Source organism: Pleurodeles waltl, chromosome 6 (assembly GCF_031143425.1).
Source record: "Pleurodeles waltl isolate 20211129_DDA chromosome 6, aPleWal1.hap1.20221129, whole genome shotgun sequence".
NCBI lineage: Eukaryota > Metazoa > Chordata > Amphibia > Caudata > Salamandridae > Pleurodeles > Pleurodeles waltl.
The window spans coordinates 1,273,917,442-1,273,938,308 of NC_090445.1; the positions used below are offsets into that span (position 1 = coordinate 1,273,917,442).

The following is a 20,867-nucleotide window of genomic DNA, read 5'->3' on the forward strand; positions in this document are numbered from 1 at the left end:
AAAACTCTCTATCTCTCTCCCTCTCACTCTCTCTCTCTCTCTCTCTCTCTCTTTCAATCTCCTTCTCCCACTCAAACCCTTATGACCCTACTCACGGACCCACTCAGACACTCACGTACCCACTCACAAACCCACTCAGACCCTCATACACCCACTCACAGACCCACTCAGACACTGAAGCACACACTCACACACCCCCTCACAGAGACACTGACAGCCTCATGCACCCACTCACAGACCTGCGCAGACACTGATGCATCCACTAAGACACTGATGCATTCACTCTCACACACAGACAGAAAATATCACAGACACTCACACCAAGGTACACCCTCTTACACCTATTCCCACACTCAGAGAGACAGGCTGCAGCCTACTCCTGCCATGCACCGCCTAAGGTCTGTGAGCAGCGTAGGTTTGAGTGGTTAGGGGGGTTGGCCACAGGGTCTGACTGTAGGCCAGGCCTTGCAGGCAACCCCTGCCGTGTACCAGCAAAGACCGTGCATGGTGCAAGGTTGGGTGCTTATATGGGGATTGGCCTCAGGGTCTGGTCGCAGGAAGTGGTTCGATTTCCATGTTTTTTTAACGTATAGTAATTTTCATTACTAAACGTTAAAAAAACATAGAAATGCAGTGAAAAAACTAAAGGTTACAGGGACGTTATAGTTAGGTCACATTTTAAACATACAAAACCATAGAAAGTCAGCTTTTTATAGTGTGAGTTTTCTCAAGTAACTATAACTCATGCCCTAAGGTAACTAAAACTCGCACCCTCACCATGTACTGCTAATTACTCCACAAGTTACAGCATTCATGACATCATTGATAACATCACTTATAATATCAATGTAATATTTGCAGTAAACATTTTACAAAAAAACTGTGCATGACGGGGGTGCGAGTTATAGTTACCTAAGGGCACCGGTTATAGTTACTTGAGATACCTCTAACTATAACAGGTAAATTTCTATGGTTTTGTACATTTAAAATGTGAGCCTAACTACAAAGTCCCTGTAACCTTTGTTTTTTTCAGTGAAAAAAAATCTATATCTATCTATATATCTACACATCTCTATATCTCTCTCTATATTTTTAGATAGAAAGATAGATAGATAGATAGATAGATAGATAGATAGATAGATAGATAGATAGATAGATAGATAGATAGATAGATAGATAGATAGATATTTGTGTATGTATCAAGCATGAGAATGCACAACACTGAATAATGTGCTGCTCTGGAATGGAGGAGGCGTTATTTATAAAGCTATGTCCACTCACTCCTGTATACCCCTCTCTGATAGAACATTTGCACAAGCTTGGCCGGCTGCCATATATTCTTTCATAGAGTCTACAAAATTAAGTGATTTTAAAAAATATTCTGAGCTTCATTACTATGAATATGTGGAAAATCTTGTAACTTTCTAAACTGCTTTAGAGTGATGTATGAGCTACCTTTGAAATGGTCTATATTAAACTCCCATGACATATTTAATCCAGACCCTGCTTTGGGTTGGGATTCTGATTGTGACCTGGGAAGAATGTTATTCGATGTAGCCTTTTAGCCCACAGTTGATGGCTATACCTGTCATTAAAGGCCTGCTCCACTGTTTAACAAAGAAGCCGCCCTTTAATGGCCAGTATAGCCCAGCTATGGTGGCCTCTAAGGCTATTGCAACATTTCGCCAATAGAAGGCAGAATGTTCTGACAAACAAAACAAAGGCCTCATGGAGCTTGAAGGGACTGAAATCCCCTTGGGCTCTGTGAGGCCTTTGTTCAAGCAGTTGCTGTGAGACAAACATTGGAATGTTGGAGCTTCAGGCTTTTACCAGTCATTAAATGTCCGGAGCACTTCATTGTCGTCAATTGAGGTTCCAAAATTCCAATGTTCTAAATTTGATTATTTCTGCAGGAAATGGCTAGTATGTCCATGCTACAGATTTATCATTTTAGTGACATAATCCTAGTATTGGTAGCTGCTTTTTTAGAAACCTCATGTGTCTATAAGACTCATGGTTACCTGTGTAGCAGACCAGTCTGCAGCAACTCAGTTTTTCACGAGCAAACCCTAAATGGATCAGCTTTTTAATTTGTGTTTCAGTCCTTTTCGTGCAGTGCTTGACCTGTGTGTGTGTTTTTGGGTGCATGTCTGCCTTGAGTGCATGACTTTTTCAAATCACCTGATGTTTACTTGCCCTGTGGCTGCCTGGCATTGCGAATGTCACTCTGACCACGTCTTTCTGAGATTTTCCCTTATCTTACTGCCAACAGGTTTTGGAGCTTCTGTGCCAGATTTTGCAGACAGATTCCCTGTCAGCCATCCAACAGTGGCTTCTCTCCGCAGGACAAAGGGGTAAGAGACCTCTGTCAGTATACTCGTCAGATTAGCCAATTAAGGATGCATTCAGACAAACATTAAACCATTTCAAATTGTCCTCAAGAACAAAAGCTTGAACAAATTGTCAGGAGTTGGTGGGATAATGAGCTTCTTTAATGAAACTCTGCAATGTACTTGTGCAAAACAACCGGGAAATCAATTTGCATCACTTTATCGCTTAGCAAGGAATGGAGCCAACAGTATTTATTTTAACCAAATTTTACATCAGGTCAAAACACGAAGCCAAATTCGTTTTCCCCTGTGTTTTTATTGTTTTTTTACATAATAAGGCACAGTGGTGCACCGAAACGAGAGGTGGCCTCCCTGCAAAGTAAATGGAGGGGCTCCCCTCCAGATACACTCAAGAGCTCTCACTCCAGGGTACTGTGTTGAGGGGTCATCCTGGAGCTAGGTCCGCCCTTCGCCCTACCGGGGCTGCAGGGGCTATGGGGGCCTTTGTTACGCCACTGATAAGTTATCGAGACAATGCATTTTTTTCCACTTCTGAAATGTAAAAAATGTGACTGCATCGCAATCAAAAAGTTCCACTTTTAATGCAGAAGCAGAGTCTATATATCTCATAACAATGCTGTTCTCAAGCACTGGTGTTCAGAGCTTGCTACCTTACCTCAACCTAAAATAGTGAGTGTTAGGGCGGAAATAGAGCCAAATACTTTGTCTCCTCAATTCCCCACAGGTACGATGCCTAAGCTTCAAGGCTGGAATAGGTGCGCAATCACTGATATTTATGCTGCAACTGTAGGAAGTATCACCACCAGCCATCGAGCTCAGATACACTGAGGACTCCCTATTCCCCCACTCAGGGCAAACCCTAATTGCTCATTGGTGCAGTATGCTTACCTTCTCTCTTTTAAAAGCATTCTATCAACTATGCCCTAAAAAACGTAAAGTCACATCCATCCTGAAAAAACAAAATCTGAGAAAGAGCCGTGATGGTAGCTGTCTTCCCATCTCTGGCTGTTCATTGCTAACTGTTAAAGGGCTGCAATGCTGAACAACTCAATTTACACATAAAAGACCAATCCGGAAAAAAATAACATCAAATGAGATTTCACAGCAGAGCAAGCTACTGATACGGCAGTTCCAAAAATAGCTATAAGCCAACGATTGCTGCTCAGCTTCTCCACTGCATTTTACTCTGTTGCCCATGAAATATTCTAATACGTTAAAGATTTGTTATGAGTGGTGCAGTTATCGAATGGTTTAACTCATACTTCAGTGAATGTTCACATATGATCAAAATCAATGACAACCCCTTTCAACCTTTAAGTGCACTATTTAGTGTTCAGTGATACAAAAGCCTCTTTCCGATTTCCTCATTACCATCGCTAGTCACCTGTAATATCAAAATAATTCATTTCTGACACCAAAATGCCTCCTGTCAAAACCACCCAAGATACAATCCATTCTACCATTTAAGCAATGAAAATGAGAAACGATATTTAGTTCTGCTGACCTGTTTTTCTAAAATGAAGAGTAATCAGCAGAAACGAGATATTTAAGCAAATTGTTTCTTTAGTTCCACATAATTAGTGAAAGATATGGTCTCTGCATGTGTCTACACATTCTGTGACTGGGGTGAATGTTTGATTTGTTCTACATTCCGTCCATAATCTGTTCTTCTTACACATTCTGTGCCACAACATTTTTAATTTGATTTATATTATACTGATTCTTGTATCATTTTGCGACAAATTATTAACTGCTTTTTTAATGTGCTAATTTTGCACTAAAGAGTCTACTTTTACTCTTCAGGTCTTCATATATTAAATCTCTCATATGAAAGAAGAAGCCAAGGATTTAATTGGTTTGTGGGGAGGGTGATGGTGTAATCATGCACTGTAAGAAATATAATGGACTCCCGTATGTTCAACGGATATTGCAAGTCACCTTGGAGTTTGGTGACCTAAAAGAGGTCGTGGCACTCCCTGGTGGGTTGCAGTTATCCTTATGATGTACAGCAGAGTGTACTTTATTTCTTACAATGCATAGCCATCCCACATATAAGGCTCTATGCAAGTGCCAGTAGTAGTCAATCCTAACTTAAAACCCTTAAGGGACCTTTTTGATTCCCTTTACATTGCATGCAAGCAATACACAGACAATACACACATTTACGTACAAATAAGACACATACTAAGCTGCCCAGACACTATCCAATTATGAAAGACACAGATTAAACTAACTTAAATTATGTCTCAGCAAGATCATATTCCTTCTTAAAGCTTCTGAGCCCAAAAATAGTGCAGTGTTCAAATGAAATGCAATGTACCAAATTCTAATTGTGCTGTCAACATTGTAATCAGAATGTCATCTCTCCTTGGATCTCTCTCCACAATACTCTGAACATGGGTTTGCAGATCAAATCTATAACTAAATCTGTCTACCACTAGCTACACATACTCAGATCAGTCAAACGCTTCATTCCAAAAGTTAATTTCAAACAAGCTCTGCAATCTTGTGTCATACAACATGCAGAATACAGGAAAATACACCTCACCTTCCTCATGCCTGGACCACCTATAAGCTAAAACAATAGCACCAATAGCTACACTTAAAGGATAGGAATGTTTTCAAAACGTCTTAGGTAACCTCAAGGGTCTAGGATAAAAAACCTCCAAATACTCCAAATACAAATTGGCAATATTTGGTAAGAAAAGGAATCTCTATCCTAATCCACTCTCTGACTAGAAATGCCTTGATTACAATTCTATTCTGTGTCGCTCCTTTTTCAGTCATTGCACCCAAAAATGAACTACTTATTGAATATGGGATGACAAACTGTTACCAATCTTCAACAAGAAGCTCAAAAACAACATTTAAGTAGTAATTTGTATGCCCTTCAAAATCTGTCACACAAGGGATGCCTATTTTAATAGAGCAAGTAGTATGGTAGTAAAATGTTGCATTGGTGAACGGGTGTGGCCTACTATTCCACAATAAATGGAGCTATGAATAGGAATGCTTTCACCTATTCTGAAATCTACACTTTGATATTCATTTGTATACTTTAAATCACACACCTCACGCTAATTTAGGATAAATAGCATTTATTTCTTGTTCTGTAGATTTAACTTTTCTCTATGGTGAAGAGAGATTAGAGGTGAAAAGTGGAAAAGCCAGCACATCCCTTGCCCCTTGACGCAAGGGCATAGCTTCAGGGGGATGTTTTGGGTGTTATATGAGTAAAAGCAAAAACAAAAAATGGTACACATACCTCCACAACTGACCAGAGTTCAGAAGAAACGGGATCTATCCCTCTGACTCTTAACAACATTAAAATTAGGAAAAAGCTAAAAAAAAAAAAGATAGCAAGTTCACCAAATGTAGATCAAATGAATCAAAGTATTCCTGACACGATTTGTGCAAAAACATTTGTAAATACATTAAGGGCATCTGGTCTGATTACCTAACAAAATACAATAATTGCTTACTTTCAGGAATTACACCTTTGCTTGATTAATCACACATTGTGAAATTACCTATATCTCTATATGTCTTTGGGAATAAAGCCTAGAATTAAAGGTATTAGATGATGAGCAATAAAAATATAATTCTCTACTAAAGATTTGCAGTATTCAATTGTTTAACTTTAAGCATGTATGCCTGACTTGATACCGTTACTAAATAAAGGTTTTCTGTGTTGCTTCACAAGGAAAACAAATACTATATTTTGATATCCCGCTCCCAAAGTTGGGTGTTCAATTTACCAATCAACAATCATTTATTTCCATATTTATATTTCACTAATTCTGCTTCTGGCCACTTAGCTGCGCTTGTTGAAACAAGATGAAACAAGATGATGCTAATTCGGGGGAGTATAAGGGCACAGTGCAGTGTGAACATTGTGTACCGACTATTCCTAAAGGAACTGAGATGAAGTTAATGGAAATTGAGAGAATCCAAACTACTGATTTAGAAATAAACTCTCCCAAAGGTTTTATATCAATGTAATCAGCATGGCTGACACTTCTTAGACTTCCAAACTAGAGAAATCTGCAAAACCACATTTATAGTTTTCTTGACGTGCATTTTGTGTAGTTTTATATAGTGCAAATTTGGCCAGTCAGCATTAGAGCACTTTACATTCAAAGTTTTATGCACTTAACAATTAACAAAACCAAGGCTCGTCTTACTCAGTCTATAAAATTCCTCTAACTCTTGTGTTTGCCAAGCCAATATTTACTTGCTATCTTTCAATATACCGGACATCTCTAACTATTTCCCTACTTTAGAGAAATACCCTTTTTGAGCTGAGGATTACTTAATTTGCAGGTGGAAGGTTCTGAAATGGGTTAATGCCAGAAATTCTAAAACAAGCTTAGCTTAGACCAAAACAACATCGATCAAAACAAAGCTCTACCTCAATCGTTTCAGCCTACAAGTATTTATCCAAATTCCACTTTTAAACTGCTTCAAAATATTTCCCAGAGACACTTTCTTTCTTTTGATTTGGTTCACAACTACACTCTGTCTTCTTCCCTTGGCATACAGATATTTTAATGAAACAGGCGAGAGAAGAATTGATTTTTTATCGCTTATTTAAGGCAAAAGTGGAGCTGAATGAGTGGAACAGCAGTGAAAATGGAAAGCATGCATGTGACTTTGTGACGCATTGATTTAGACTAGTCTCTGGTGTAATGCAGACCCCTGCTGCCCCTCCGGCGCAGGGGGGGTGGCCCTTTAAGTTTCAGGGCCCCCAATTGAGATCACGACCAATTATCATAAAGGAGGTATGAGAGGCCGAGTGGTCCGTCATCACATTCTGTAGAGCCAAACCATGATTTTGCGTCAGGCCACTGGTCAGTCTCCACAACTACCATTTCAATTATTTTCTTTAGCTAATCATTTTTTAAGTTGTTGTAAACTTAAGGCAGAATAGCACTATAAATACCAAAACAGCATCAAAAGCTGAGAAAAGCTAAGTTAAGAAAACAAAAACGTTTCAGATGCCTGAGAAAAGTTTGCTAAGAAACAAAGGCTGATATGAGTGGCTTTCTATATCTGTGGGTGCAAATCTCCGAAGGATCTGCCACCACAACGGGCTTTCCTGAAGAAAGGACCATCGATAACATAGAGATTCTCCAATCTGAAAGACCTCGTGAGTAAATAGGTGTATGATCACATCAGAAAGCCTAACGATTAACACATTGATTTGTCTGTTTTCATAATAGTGCAAGGTGCATCTAGTACCAGGTTCCACACACTCAAACTCTTTTCACTTATCCAAGGATAAGGAAATCCTTAGCATACATTTTTTTGTGAGTCACACAACATTCTGTCTTAACAAAGATTCCTAGAACTCGCTTAGCATGTCTCGTTGTCCATTAATTCTCTGTTGTATCATGGAAAGTCCAGCGATTATTTAGGGTGTGTAGTTGCAAGTGGGGCCCACCAGCACTCACTTTTGTGGACTGGGACTTAGCTTTTAAACCTAAAACTTGTACGAAGAACAAGAAAAAGAAAGGTAAAAAAAGGAGAAAGGAGGGAAAGAAAAACGAAAATCAGTGACACAAGAGAAAACACTACCGAATGGAAGCTTGCCCTTGAATAGTTTCCCAGGGCTTCTTTGAACACTAGATTCAAATACACCCAGTGTATCCACTCCCTACCCTAAACTACACAACCTAAATTAAATCAATGCTACGGATGCCAAAGAATGCTCCAGGTGCGCACTAGTAAACATGCAGACTTCATGCATATGGTCTGGAGCTGCCCTGTTAGCACCAGATTCTGGTTGAAAGTTTCAGCAAAGCTGTTACAGACGCTAAATGGGGCTCACTTCAATGAGACTTGGCTTTGGAACCGGCATAGAGTGCATTTGCAATGCACATAGTACGTGGAAGATAGATGTTGAGACATGGGTCGTGGTAGAAGGTTCTGCAGTGCGAAGTGGGCAAAGGCATGGCATTGTAAGCAAGCCATAGCAATTTTATAGATGGAGCTGGTGAACACTTTCAGAGGGGATCAGGAACATTTGGAAAGTCAGACACCCTAGACTCCTACAAGCGATCACAGAGGAACTGTGTTAGGACAACACAGTGTGAAGGCTAGCATAAATATTAGTGCCACTAAGCAAAGGGGGAAATTAAACAATGTTTGTGTTTACATTTTAGTTGACATAGGACAAGGGACTAGGCACCAGGGGTTTTTGTTATATTGTTTTGTTTGGTGTAACTCAATGCCAAAAACCTTCATAGTTAGTTTCATCGAAATTGACGAAGAAGTGATCCACAACTGCAATTTATAGATAGGACAAATCAAAATGTAACTGGTTCTTCAATAATTAATAGTAATGAACATTCCCCAATAATATACATTGTGTTCTAAGGCATTATTTAAAACCGGTACAAACGTGTTTACAAAGGAGAAAGCATCGCTAAAAAAACGATAAAGGGGCGGGAAGTCAGTGGTGGTGGGTAAAGGAGGCATGAGGTAGAATCAAGTCTAGACATCCTTTGGTATTGGCAACCCCGATATTCGGCAGCACTGGCGGCGGGATTCTTAAAAAACTGTGGGTTCTGGCACTTGCACTTTTTACTAAGTAAGCACTGGAAAAGGGCTGTTACAGAGCCTCTGTAAAATAATGCATTTCACACTTTTTCCTACTTACCACTAAACATTCTCCTTCCAAATTCCTCTTACAAAGTGCTCTGGCCTCCACTATTACCAATCTCCGGAGCCCCCTATATCCTACTTAAACTCATCCCCTCCCTACATCTCGGTGTGCAGAGGACACCACATACACAGCATTTCCTACTCTGTGCAGCGCTTCACTTTTCCTCTCCGCTTAAACCCATTCACATTTTTATTCAAAAGCAGAGCCCTTTAAAACAAACAATGCACAGTGTCCTTTGTTACCTGCGTGTGAGATCATTGCCTCTCGTCAGTGGCCTAACAAACTTGAGGCCACCCCCCTGCAAATTACCTGGAGGAGGGCCCCTACCCCCGTGACCCAGTCAGGGGCCTGCCACCCGTGCACAGTGTACTGTGCTGAGGTGCACCCTGGAGCTCAGCCTCCCCTCCCCCCGCACAGCAGGGGCTGCGGGAGCCTTTGTTACACCAATGCATCACTTGTATCGAACTCCGCTTTAACGTTCAATGTTCACTTAGCCCAAGGTCTGGAAATGCACAATTGTTATAAATGTATAAAAAAAATCCCCTAAAGTTCTGAAGGTTCACTTTACAAATTCATTAATTGTGAATTCATGTTTATCGCTCTGATAATGCTACAGTAAAGCATTGGTAAGAATATGCATTATTCATTTACGGTTTACTTGTGAACCTCTTCTCCAGTCCATTTATCCCGCATGATCTGGTCTTTGGCTTCTCATCTCACCTCCGCCCCCCATGCAGATGACAGTGCCCCTTTCTTGCTTCCATTGAATATGGCAAACAGTGTTTAATTTGTACTGGCCCTTGCAAGTGCTAGGCTCCAGTAAATTTGAGTATTCGGACTTATTTTTCATCATCAGACTTTGATCAAGAGCAAGATGGGGACGTTATAAAAAGTAGAAAGAAGGAGAAAAAGAGAGACAGGAAAACATCAATGGGGAATAGGGGGTTTAAAATAGAATCTGCAAGAATGGGTCTGGTGTGATGAGGAAATAGGCGTGAGATGGAATCAAAATTAAACAGCTTTGGCATCTGCCTACCTCGGCATTTGGCACAAGGGGTGTACTCACCATTAACTTTGAAAAAGTATTTTGTATCCCTTTAAGGTAATGGCGGTGCTCTAAGCCTACTTTCACACCTCGCCTTGGACAAATGCCTGCACTGTTACAAAGCTGTTAGGAAGGCATTTGGCCCACGTTACCAAGCAGTCTTTCCTGTACAATTGAACTTTCCCTTTCCATCTACATTTGTCATCTAGTACAGATGGAAAAATGTTATGAGAATGAAGCACAAGGGGTCTGGGGAATAATACTGTGAGCAACCATTTATCGTGGGCACTACCTGTGAACTATTGCTGAACGTATTTGTGTGTCTCAAACATCATGTAAAATGTCACCAACACAAAATACATTTTAATATGTTCCCTTACCCCACCGTGTAACCCTTTTACTCCTTCAAAGAATTTCAATTATTCATTCTTGCAAACGTTTTCCGATTTTTCTACCTGTGTGAACATACTTCTGTTTTTTATTTGTCCATTTGATCAATCTGGGTTTCTTTGTTTTTGCAGATAAGGAGCTTGTAATGGGGATGATCCAAACTGCAACCGCTAATATGCAACTTGAGCATCAAGGCGTGGGCAGGACAATTGAGGAAAGACTTCAGTCACAGATGTCCCAAGGTGCCACAGCTCCAGGGTCGGGAAATAAGCACCAAGGGAAGAACCGTCTGAGCAGGTCGTTTCATCTTTCGTATGCATTTTCTGGAAATGATTATTGTCTTTAATTGGCGAACCAACTGTCTATCTATAAAAAACAGACAGCAGGAATATCTAATATAAAAGCACTATAGCAACCACACTGTGAATTAAAAAAAAAAACATTTAGAGGTCCTGTACCTTAAAATGTTTCAATAGAGGCAGAGCCTTAAACAAGCACTGTCAAAACCAATATATCTCACTTTTAGGACCATTTCTTTTGCCAATGCCTTCTGCAGATGTTCTAAAGTGTGGGGCTTTTTAAGACGTTGTGCAGCATCATAATATAAAAAAGGTACAGTGATGTGAACGCTGCTGTCTGGAAAATACACTTAGAGTCTGTTACCAAAAAGAAATCATTAAAAAAGAGTAGTGGAAAGACAGAAGCTAGCCATTCAGAGAGATGGTAAAGAAGCGGTGGTATGCTCTGAGGTGGCCGAATACAAGATGGACAAGGAAAACCACTGGATAAAAGGTAAGTAAATGACAGTGACAATAAAGCCAAGAAAATCATAAGCAATGGTTGTGCTTTATGGACCTGCAAACTCTTGGTAAGTCTACAATAGGGTATTTGCAATCTGATAAAAACTTCTAGTTGCAGATTCCTTACCTTAGAAGTTCCCCCAGGCGTCAGACTGGATCTGGAAATGTTTCTTCAAGCAGTACCCTTGCACGTTCTTAGGTGGCGTTGGTCGACTCAGCGGGCGTCGTTGGCATTGTGGTCGCTGTGATGACGTCGAGAGTCATGTATAGATGCTGCCTCTGCGTGGTGACGTCAGTTCATTTCTTTCCACGCCACGCGCTGATCCAGAGAGAGCTACCTAGGACAATTTTTGACAGATTTCAACACTTTTGTTGAGTTTTTGGTGCCATTTTTGGTGCATCGAAGATGTCCCTGAAGACCGCTTTCAAGTCTTGCGAGGCCTGCCAACGCATGATGTTGGTGGCGGATCTGTACCGGGTCTGTTTGTGGTGCCTGGAGCGTGATCACGACCCGAAGTCATGCTCCGAGTGCCGGGCCATGCACCCAAAGGCCTTCAGAGAGTGCTCCTTCAAGCTTATGGCGGCCCGGTGCTCAACTCCACATCGATCCCAGTCTCGCTCGAGACCGTTCCTGGAGTCACCACCACTCATCGTCCTCCAATTATTCGGGTCACTGAGGTAAGAAGAAAAAGAAGTCGAAGAAGGCTAGGCATCCTTATACTTCACCCCATCGCTCGGCTGATGTGACACGGTAGGAGCGTCGACACTCAAGGCCTCCATCCTCGCAGCCTACTTCTGGGTCTGCTCCACACCTTCCCGACTTTCTGGGAGCCGGAGCGACCCCTGCCAATTGAAAGAATTTTATGAGGTCAGGTGTCTCATTTGGTGTCTTTGGGCCCTGGGGGTTCGGCTGGGGCCCCTTCAGCTTCTGCGCCAGCGGCCCTGGCCCCGGCCACCGAGGCCCCCGCCAGATCCACTACCGGATTCGTACTGACACCGGTCGTACCTTCGAGACCTTCCCTGGCGCCAGTTCGACTGTTGACTCTCCCGACGTCAGTTGTGCCCACAATCGGCATCAACCTGCTCCTAATCCCCAGTGACTTGGGGTCAGAACGGCCTCGACCAATGACGCCCTCTTCTTCAATGGGGTCTATTCACTCCAGGTTGGATTCAGACCCTTATTCTTATGGGTATAAATACGGTAAAGGATTGGAGGGGTCCCTGGAACCTTATGAATAGCAGGACAATCCTAATATGAACTGGGGACAGGAATTGGGTGAGGCCAATGTTCTGAATACTTCTCCAGGCACTGGCATGCTTTCTCTTTCTACCATGGCTATGGCAGAGGGAGCCACTTATTCTATGGTGGTCAGAAGGGTGGCTGAGGTCCTTGGCCTCAAACTGCCTACTGTTGAAGTCAAGTCTAATCTCCTGACGGAGGTGCTTCAGCCAGGGGCTTCCACATCTGAGCCTCTCCTTCCTTTCAATGAAGCCCTCACTGATGTCCTTCTGGGTACTTGGTCCAGACTGAAGGTAAGTAACTTGTTCGTCAGACAGCTTGTATTGTCAAGCAGTGGATTTTGGTATACTTTCAAGGAAAAAGCAATCAACCAAAATGTAGTAATTTGAAGCAAAATGCAGTAGTTTGAAGCAAAATGGTGGAAAATAAGAAGAGTGCAAAAGGCAAATATTAGATCCAAGTTAAGTGTAAAAACATTTGTCTTTACTTAGTCCTGCATCACTAACAATCACCAGCAATAGACATTCTTGAATTATGGATTATTTGATAATGCCATATTGGGTTTTGAGATTATTGTGACATTATGCACCATATGGACCCTTTAAGACAAGGTGATATCCTCATACATATGTATCAGCCTTCAGCTTCTATATCTTTACTATGTTAGCACAGAAAATGAGATCTTTAACTTTTAAATTAACATTGCAACCATATTTCGCCAGTGCAAAAGTGACCCCAATTGGTACTAAAACCAGCAAAGTATAATGGGCCTAATCCCACACAGTAGGAAGGGAATGAGTTATATAGAGTTAATTGTTATTTTCTTAATGTACTCCATCTTCCATATGTGAATTAAATGCATCTCCAGCATGATGAAAATGCATTGATTGCTTATTAGTGATTGATTACAGCCTTTGAACTTCTAGAGACTCCACTGTTGAGCATAAACCCACAACTGTAGATGCATTGCTGATTGTTTGTAGCATAAAGCGTGAACACTCCACTCTCACACCTGAATATAAAGGTTCAAAGTAATAAGATTTGAGCTATGCTCCCTTGCTGGCCAACACGCCAGACTCATCAACCAGTGGCATGTATGCTTCTTAAAACCCCTTTTTGCGACTTTGGTTAGTTCCATTTGTTTCTCCATAAAGTCTTTCATAGAGTAGGACAAACACAAGGTGATCGTTTTGCTTTGTGTTTATCTTCCATAGCCAAAAGATGATTCAGAAAGCAAAGAAACGGAATTTATTGGAGCGGCCATTAATGTGCCACATGCCTTGAAGTCAGTTAGCCAATACTTCACGTCAGCATGTCAATGTCTTGATCACTGCTATTGTTATCTTCGTTTGAATTCTGGGCATATTCCCTATGTAAGCACAGCAGTTTGTCAATGTGATTGCACATTAACACCCACTCTCTTACCCTCCCAATGTATATTCTAAAACGTATGAACTTTATTATGATTTGTTGAGGAAGATGATAGTTCTAATGGATAAATGACATTTTGAGAATTCCCATTTCTGTGAATTCACATTGTGGAAGTGCAATGTATACTTCTATATCCTCAATTGTTATTGAATTTGTCTCTGAATTATTTTTTAATTAGACGTTCTTTCATTGATCTTAGTTTTTACTGTTTTGTAAGCATTTCCCTTCCTCTGGGCAACCTGCATTTTGTGATCTCTCCTTCAGCCTTGAAACAGGAAGTGACATAAGATGTAGTCAGACAATCCAAGCCCAATCTAACCTTGTGTACTTGTTTAGCACCTTAACACCAGGTCTGAGTTCTGTCTAGTTCTCTGTGGATAGAGATGTGGCTTGGGTCTCCACAGTCACGCACAGCCTTATCTTCAAAGCTTTGCGATCTCTTGTGTCCACACCATCTCCTAACCGAAGCCACAGCTCCCCTATTTGCACCTGCTCCTAGTGTAACGCCAAAGGCCAGAGGGTGCCCTGTCACTTCCCATGAGGCAGACTTCTCAACCAGGGATCATGTAGTTTTTCATGCAGGCTCTTTTGTTGTCATTTCTGACTGGGTACCCAGTGTTTCTTTTTGTCCTGGGTCCTGCTCTCCTGGCAGATGTCTCACTGGATGTACTGGGTGGGATTCTTCTCTCAGGGGCAGCAGCAGCACCCTAACGGCGGTTCCATCAAACTGCTTCATGCGGAAGCGCCTGTTCCGAGGATACTGGCTTGTCATTTTTCCTGGAGAGTGGGCTTCCCCTAAATGGTGAATCAGTGTTCAGGAGAGGAAGCTTTTTCTTCTTCCTCCCCAGTAAATCTTTTGGCGAACACAAAACAACAAGAGGAGTCATAGTTCTCTCTGGTCTCCTATGTAAGATAGAGTTACGTTTATTGCTAAGACATGGGAAAAGCCTGAATACAAAACACTCGATTTCGCAAGGAAGCAAAGCCATCATTATAATTAAAACAATAGTCATCACTGAACAGTGACAAAGAATGATAATGAACATAGATTCTTCTCAGTTTTTTGTAGCTTAAACATTTTCTGAAGTATCCCAGCAAGAAAAAATAATTTACCTGTTTTGTTTTGTAGCAAATCGAGCCAAAAGCAGAAGCAAAGGCCCCTAGCTGAGGATGAAAAACCAGGTAAAAAGGAATTTGTAAAATATCATACTGTTATTGGTTAAACAATGAAAATTGGCGAGGAAATTAAATGAAACTCGGGGATGGGGAAGGACTATTTATTTACCCTATTTGAATACATTCTGTGCATCCTTCTGCTCCAAACTCCGACAGTCTTCATTAAAATCGAACAGTACCCCAATGCATTGGATTGTCATTTCAAGTTCCACGGCTAAATGCCTAGGCCCAGATTTAATTAAAAAATGATTGTGTACTGCGCCAAATTTGGCAGCGTTGCACACCGTCATTTTCAATATGCAGGGATGCGGCATATTTACTAGAATATGGCACACCCTTGTGTTTCCCCCTGCGCCAGCACTAAATTTTCTGCCGTGCGTCAACGCAGCAACCCTTGCCCCATAGTTCAAGGATGGCTGCGTTGAGGGGGAGATTGTTTTTGTGCAGGAAGGATCTCCTTCCTGCACAAAAACAATCTTAAATGGTGATTTGCTCTTTCTATGTGTGCTGCTCAGCACACATAGAAAAAACAAAAACGAGGAGAAATTAAAGTATTTCTCCTCATTCCGCCATGCTAACGCTACCCCTGGGTTGGCACTGCCTGAGGTTTGCCAAAACTTGTAAATCTGAGGCAGTGTCTAAATGCAATGGCTGTTGCTGTGGCACACCCACAGCAACCCCTATTGCACGTCCCTTTCACACAAAGTGCTGCATGTTAAGGGGCCCTATTTACAAGGTGGCGCTAAGCCACAAAAAGTGGCTTAACGCCACCTTGTAAATATGGAGCAGGGCATTGCACCACCGGAGCGTCACAAAAAGTGACTCTCTAGTGGCGGTAGGGTATCTTAAATATGTCCCCTAGTATTTTTCTGTTGTGTCCTGAAGTACTTAACCTTACCAGAGGGGACATCTTCTGTTGAACAAAATATGCCAGGAACATGTGTGTTGGTGAATCAATGTGTGATGGCTTTAGCCTTCCTTTCTATTGTGGAGCACTTGGTTCCGGATACATTTTGCTGAAAGCCTCCTGTGCGGCTCCACAGAGCAGGACATTGCTGCACTAATGTTGTAGATCAATGGCTGATTATCTGCATTACTGAAAAGTCAGCTTATATTTATATAGGCCAGAGCTGCATGTGTGGCCATGTCAGTCCCTTGTCATGCAAGCTTTCAGTGACCTGGTTCGGAATAAAATGTGTTTTAGATATCACTACCCTCGTGTGGCTCGTAGTAATCGTGGAACCCAGGCATTCAGTAATTGGCTTAGTGCCTCTTTTATTATTCCAAGTCTTTTATCGGTAGGGAAACCTTGAGGCGAAGCATAATCCAACTGAGATATACACGGATCGAAAATTCACAAAAGGGTTTTTGGTGGAAAGAGGATGCAAGCAAGTTAGTTCTATTACCAGCTGATTTTTTAGCCAAAACGATTGAAATAACCTGAGTGTTGGCCTTCTTAATCCGATCACCTTTGTAATGGCACCTGTGTGGCGTGACTATACTAATGCCATAGTGGAAACACAGATTATTGCCTTGTTAGCTGTTGACTGGAGTTCTCTTATTTCCCACCGAGACATAAAACAGAAAATATAATATTAGCCGTTCTCTTTAGTTCCTGTTCCATTATTAGTAAGATTAGTTTGTGGCACCAGTACCTGTCGCCCCACTCTGGACTCTCGAGCACGCTAATTTCTAGAAAAGTGCTGTGTTGCCAACATGAAGTATGCTGAGGGTGCAACAATTGAGAAACATCAAATATGCTGCTTGCCAAATCTGAATAAGAAATATATATCACACACATTAGCATTACATTGTATTGTAAGATTCCACTATCCAAAATATTCTTGGAACCTTACAACCTGACAAAGCGCATAGAAACACATTTTTACCTCCACAAAACACATGGACATTTTCTGTGGTTAGTAGATAAAGGCCCATAGAACATGCCCAGACTGCAGCTAAAAATGTACTACCGGAAGCATGTGACCTATGAGTCAGAAAATCCGAATAGTGGTCATGCTAAATTAATTTTAACGTGCACATTTTTGATCCCAATCCCAAAAATAATTTGTACGTGAATTAATACTAATCTATTCCAAAAGGAACATTGGTAAAGCCATGCACTTGAAAGTATACATCCATGATGACAAACATCAAGAAAAATTAACAGTTTTGCATGTTGGGGATCTTAATTGGGTTAAGAAAAAGCACCTCAAGTTCGTTCTTGTGTTTATAAAATTAGTATATGCATTCATGTATATTTAAAGTGCTTTAAATGCTTTAAAAGTATCTACCTAAAACTGGTGGCCAATCGGATAGGTAGAAGTTGAAACAAAGCAGTGATGCCACATTATTTTTAAAATGTACACATTTTTACAGAACTTTGGGGTAGATCGCACTTGGGGAACAAGAGGACAGGGCATTAGAGAATTGGAGTGAGACACATTAGGATCGTTCAGTGTTTTTAAAAAAAATATTTTTTATTGAAAGAGTTCATACATCATACAAATAATAATATAATAATACAATACAGAAAGACTATAGGAAAAGCCAGCAACAGCACAGCATAAACGATATACGACCATTGTAACTTCAGTAATGCGCATAACCCGTGGCCTCAAATATTATATAATTCTATCACCCCAAAACCTTTTAGCTCCCTCTATCAGATTCCAATAAATCCTGAAACTTCTTAAGGAACCCTCACCTAAGCATATAACGATGCTCTAATTCTTTAATTTTTACCATTTTGGACCACTATTGTGAATATGTTGGAACGAGTGCTTATCACCAGTTTTGAAGAATTAACAATCTGGTAACGAGCGGGCATAAAAACAATCTTTTTTGCATGAGAGATTAAACATTACTATCAGGGGGGTAACCAAAAACTGCTATAAGGATATCTATTGGATGATCTAACCCTAAAGTGCACGTACAGTGCCCAGAACGAGGTTATTTGAGGGCACTCCCAAATAATATGGGTCCAGTTGCCTTTGTTAACAGCGGAGCACCTAAAGTATCTATCAGAAACCTGAGGATACATTTTGTGCAAAAATGCTGGGGTTCGGTGGAGTAACCGCTTTGCATAAAACTGCTTTGTACGGAAATTAGCTCCTTTTATTAAACAAAAATCAAGCGTATTTACCCTGTTCCATATCTCATCCATAATCTGGAGACCTTTCTTAGACTGCCAATTATCTTGAGCCTTTTTGTATAACGTCTTGGCCTTCTGTTGTCTAAAAATACTGACCCAGCCACTAATGGATCTGCGAGTAGTGGAGCCGATCCAATCTTTCACCAGGTCTAAGCTAGCCCAAATTCTACTAACATCTGCATTGCTTAAAAACTGTCTAATGAAAATAAAGGATCCCTGCATCATTATCCTAAACAGCTTAATGGAATGCTCGATTTCAGCCTAGGTCTTCCAGTTGACTAACTTTAAAAAATCAGATATCTGAGTATATCCACAAGATGCCTGCCTAGTGCTGATGCTCTCATCCAGTAAGCGGCAGTTAGCAATGTAAATATCTGAGAGGCAGATTGCACATTTGATGATCAGGATATTATAATGTTTGCATAACTGCTCTTTACATTTTTGGAGACATCCTATGACCTTAAATCTGACTTTTAGTGGGTTTTGTGAAGCATAGAAAATCATCAATTTCGTATTCCTGAAAAATCAGATTGATAAAAAGTTGTCTACATGCATTCAACCTGAGTCTTTTTTAAGAGAACCTATATGAGCTGTAAGCAAAGGCAGCAAAATAATATCATTTTACATTCGATAAGCCAGTTTTACATTTGAGGACTTAAGGCAGATGCAAATTTCTTTAAAAACTGTATGGGTAACCCATCGTCGCCACAGGCCTTCCCGCTGACCAGAGACCCCCCCCCCCCCAGTCTCCTTAAGGGAGACTACAGCTAGAAGGGCCTGATTCCGGGTGGCACCAAGATTTGGAAGGGTCAGCTGAGCTAAGAAGTGTTTAAGGTGAGCCATATCGACTTGTTGTATGCTGATTAATGCTGTGTAGTGTTTAAAATTGTTTTAAAAAGTCTGAGCAGGCTCTGTGATCCACGTTTTGGTTTGATCATCAAATATTGAAGTAACCATATTCTGAACTGGAGTTTCTCGAATATGCCATGCTAAGAATGTGCCTGCATACTTGCTCTCTTCATAAACTCTTTGAAGGTAGGCAGCTGAGACAGTACAGCTGCAGACATAATACAAATCTGGCAAACTCTTTCTTGCCTGATTAAGCACCGATTTATTATTAGCATTCTTGTTACAAGAGTATGCCAGACTAGCTCGGGGAAGAGCAGAATCCAGCTCTGCCCATAGAGCAGCTAGTGCCTTGCTCTGTTTAATAGTACGAAAGGTTATTTGAGCTCGAATTGTTGCCTTGAAGGCATCCCAAGCTACATCTACACTAGTAGAGTCTGTGTTTAGTTCAAAATAGCTTAGTATCTCATCATTTAACATCTTGCACCATTCTTCATTTTTCAAGTTTACCTTTTCAAAATACAACAGCAAAGCAGGTCTCTCTACCTTGATCCCTGCAATAACCATCTCCACCAGGGAATGATCTGAAAAGCTACTCGGAGTGGGTGCATAACTACTTAATTTCATGTTGTGGGAAGAGAAAAAAATAATCCAACCTAGCGGCTGAATTGTATTTAAACAAGAAGCAGGAACACTCCTATCTGGTTGTATAGTGAGCTTTCCATAGATCAACTAGGCCTAAGGTTTGCTTACAATTAAAAATAGCTTTGGCTAGACATGGTTTATTCTATGCGTGCATCTGAGAGGTGGAATCCAGAGCTGGGTTCAAAAGAAAATTAAAATCCCCCTGTTGGAGGCTGGCCCTCTATGCAGTGTACAAAAACCCAGTACACTATGCAGAGGGTCTGAACAATCAAATGTTAGTTTTCAGGGGTAAAAATCAGACCGCCTAATTTTTAAGGTAGCTGGTCGAGCAGTTAGGCTAATCCAGGAGATGTGCTAAGTATTTGTTGTACTCACAAATCCAATCATGCACCACACAAATTAAATGAATAGCTCAAGACCAGAATTTATAAAAATACTTAAGACTTTTATATAATTATGAAGACCAAAATCTTTAGAATATGTTAAGTACTTTTCTTATTATAACTTAATTTTTTTTTAGCAAAGTTTGTCTTTCTATGAGTAATTACGCATCATTGGAATCAATAGAGAGTCACTTTTAAAAATGCATTAAAAATTGTACGGTTGAGTTACCAGTCTCTTCTTCTGTAGTGTGGTCGCAATGGTTAGTGGGCACCTTGTGCAACCTGGAGAGCTTTGGGCAGCTCCCGGTTCCAACGGGAGAAGTGTTGAAAAAGATCTTGGCACAGGCACAGGGCCACTTGGATGGGCCACTTGGCAAAGGATCTGGTTTGCAAATTCAAAGTGGTGCCTGGGGGTCCCCTTTGGCTGTCGAGGTCACAAGGGGGTGGGGACTTGGGGCACACAGCAGAACCTGCGATACAAGGCCCAGCACGGCCAGGTGCAGGGCGTGTTGGAGGTCTTGGATGCTGTGCGCAACAGAGTCCAGTGGAGCTGGAGATAAGTCTCTTTGGGGGTTGTTTTCAGGACAACGGGGGCACTCTGGTCAGAGGTCCAGGGTGTTCCTGAAGTTCCTCAACTGGGGCTTCCTCCTGATCCTTTGTCAGCACTGGGGGAGCTGGTTTTCTCCTGGTCCGATGTCAGCTGACCAGGACCCTGGGTATTGCTCTATCTTGGCCACTA

General features: G+C 41.2%; 1 protein-coding gene across 1 annotated transcript in view; it reads left to right on the forward strand.

Moving 5' to 3' along the window:
* TBATA (thymus, brain and testes associated) overlaps positions 1 to 20,867 on the forward strand; it is a 198,553-nt gene that overhangs the window by 154,726 nt on the left and 22,960 nt on the right. Inside the window, exons 7-9 of the mRNA XM_069240572.1 lie at positions 2,273 to 2,354; positions 10,585 to 10,750; positions 15,054 to 15,106. Of these exons, the coding sequence (XP_069096673.1) occupies positions 2,273 to 2,354; positions 10,585 to 10,750; positions 15,054 to 15,106 (301 nt within the window). The remainder of the gene's footprint in view (positions 1 to 2,272; positions 2,355 to 10,584; positions 10,751 to 15,053; positions 15,107 to 20,867) is intronic.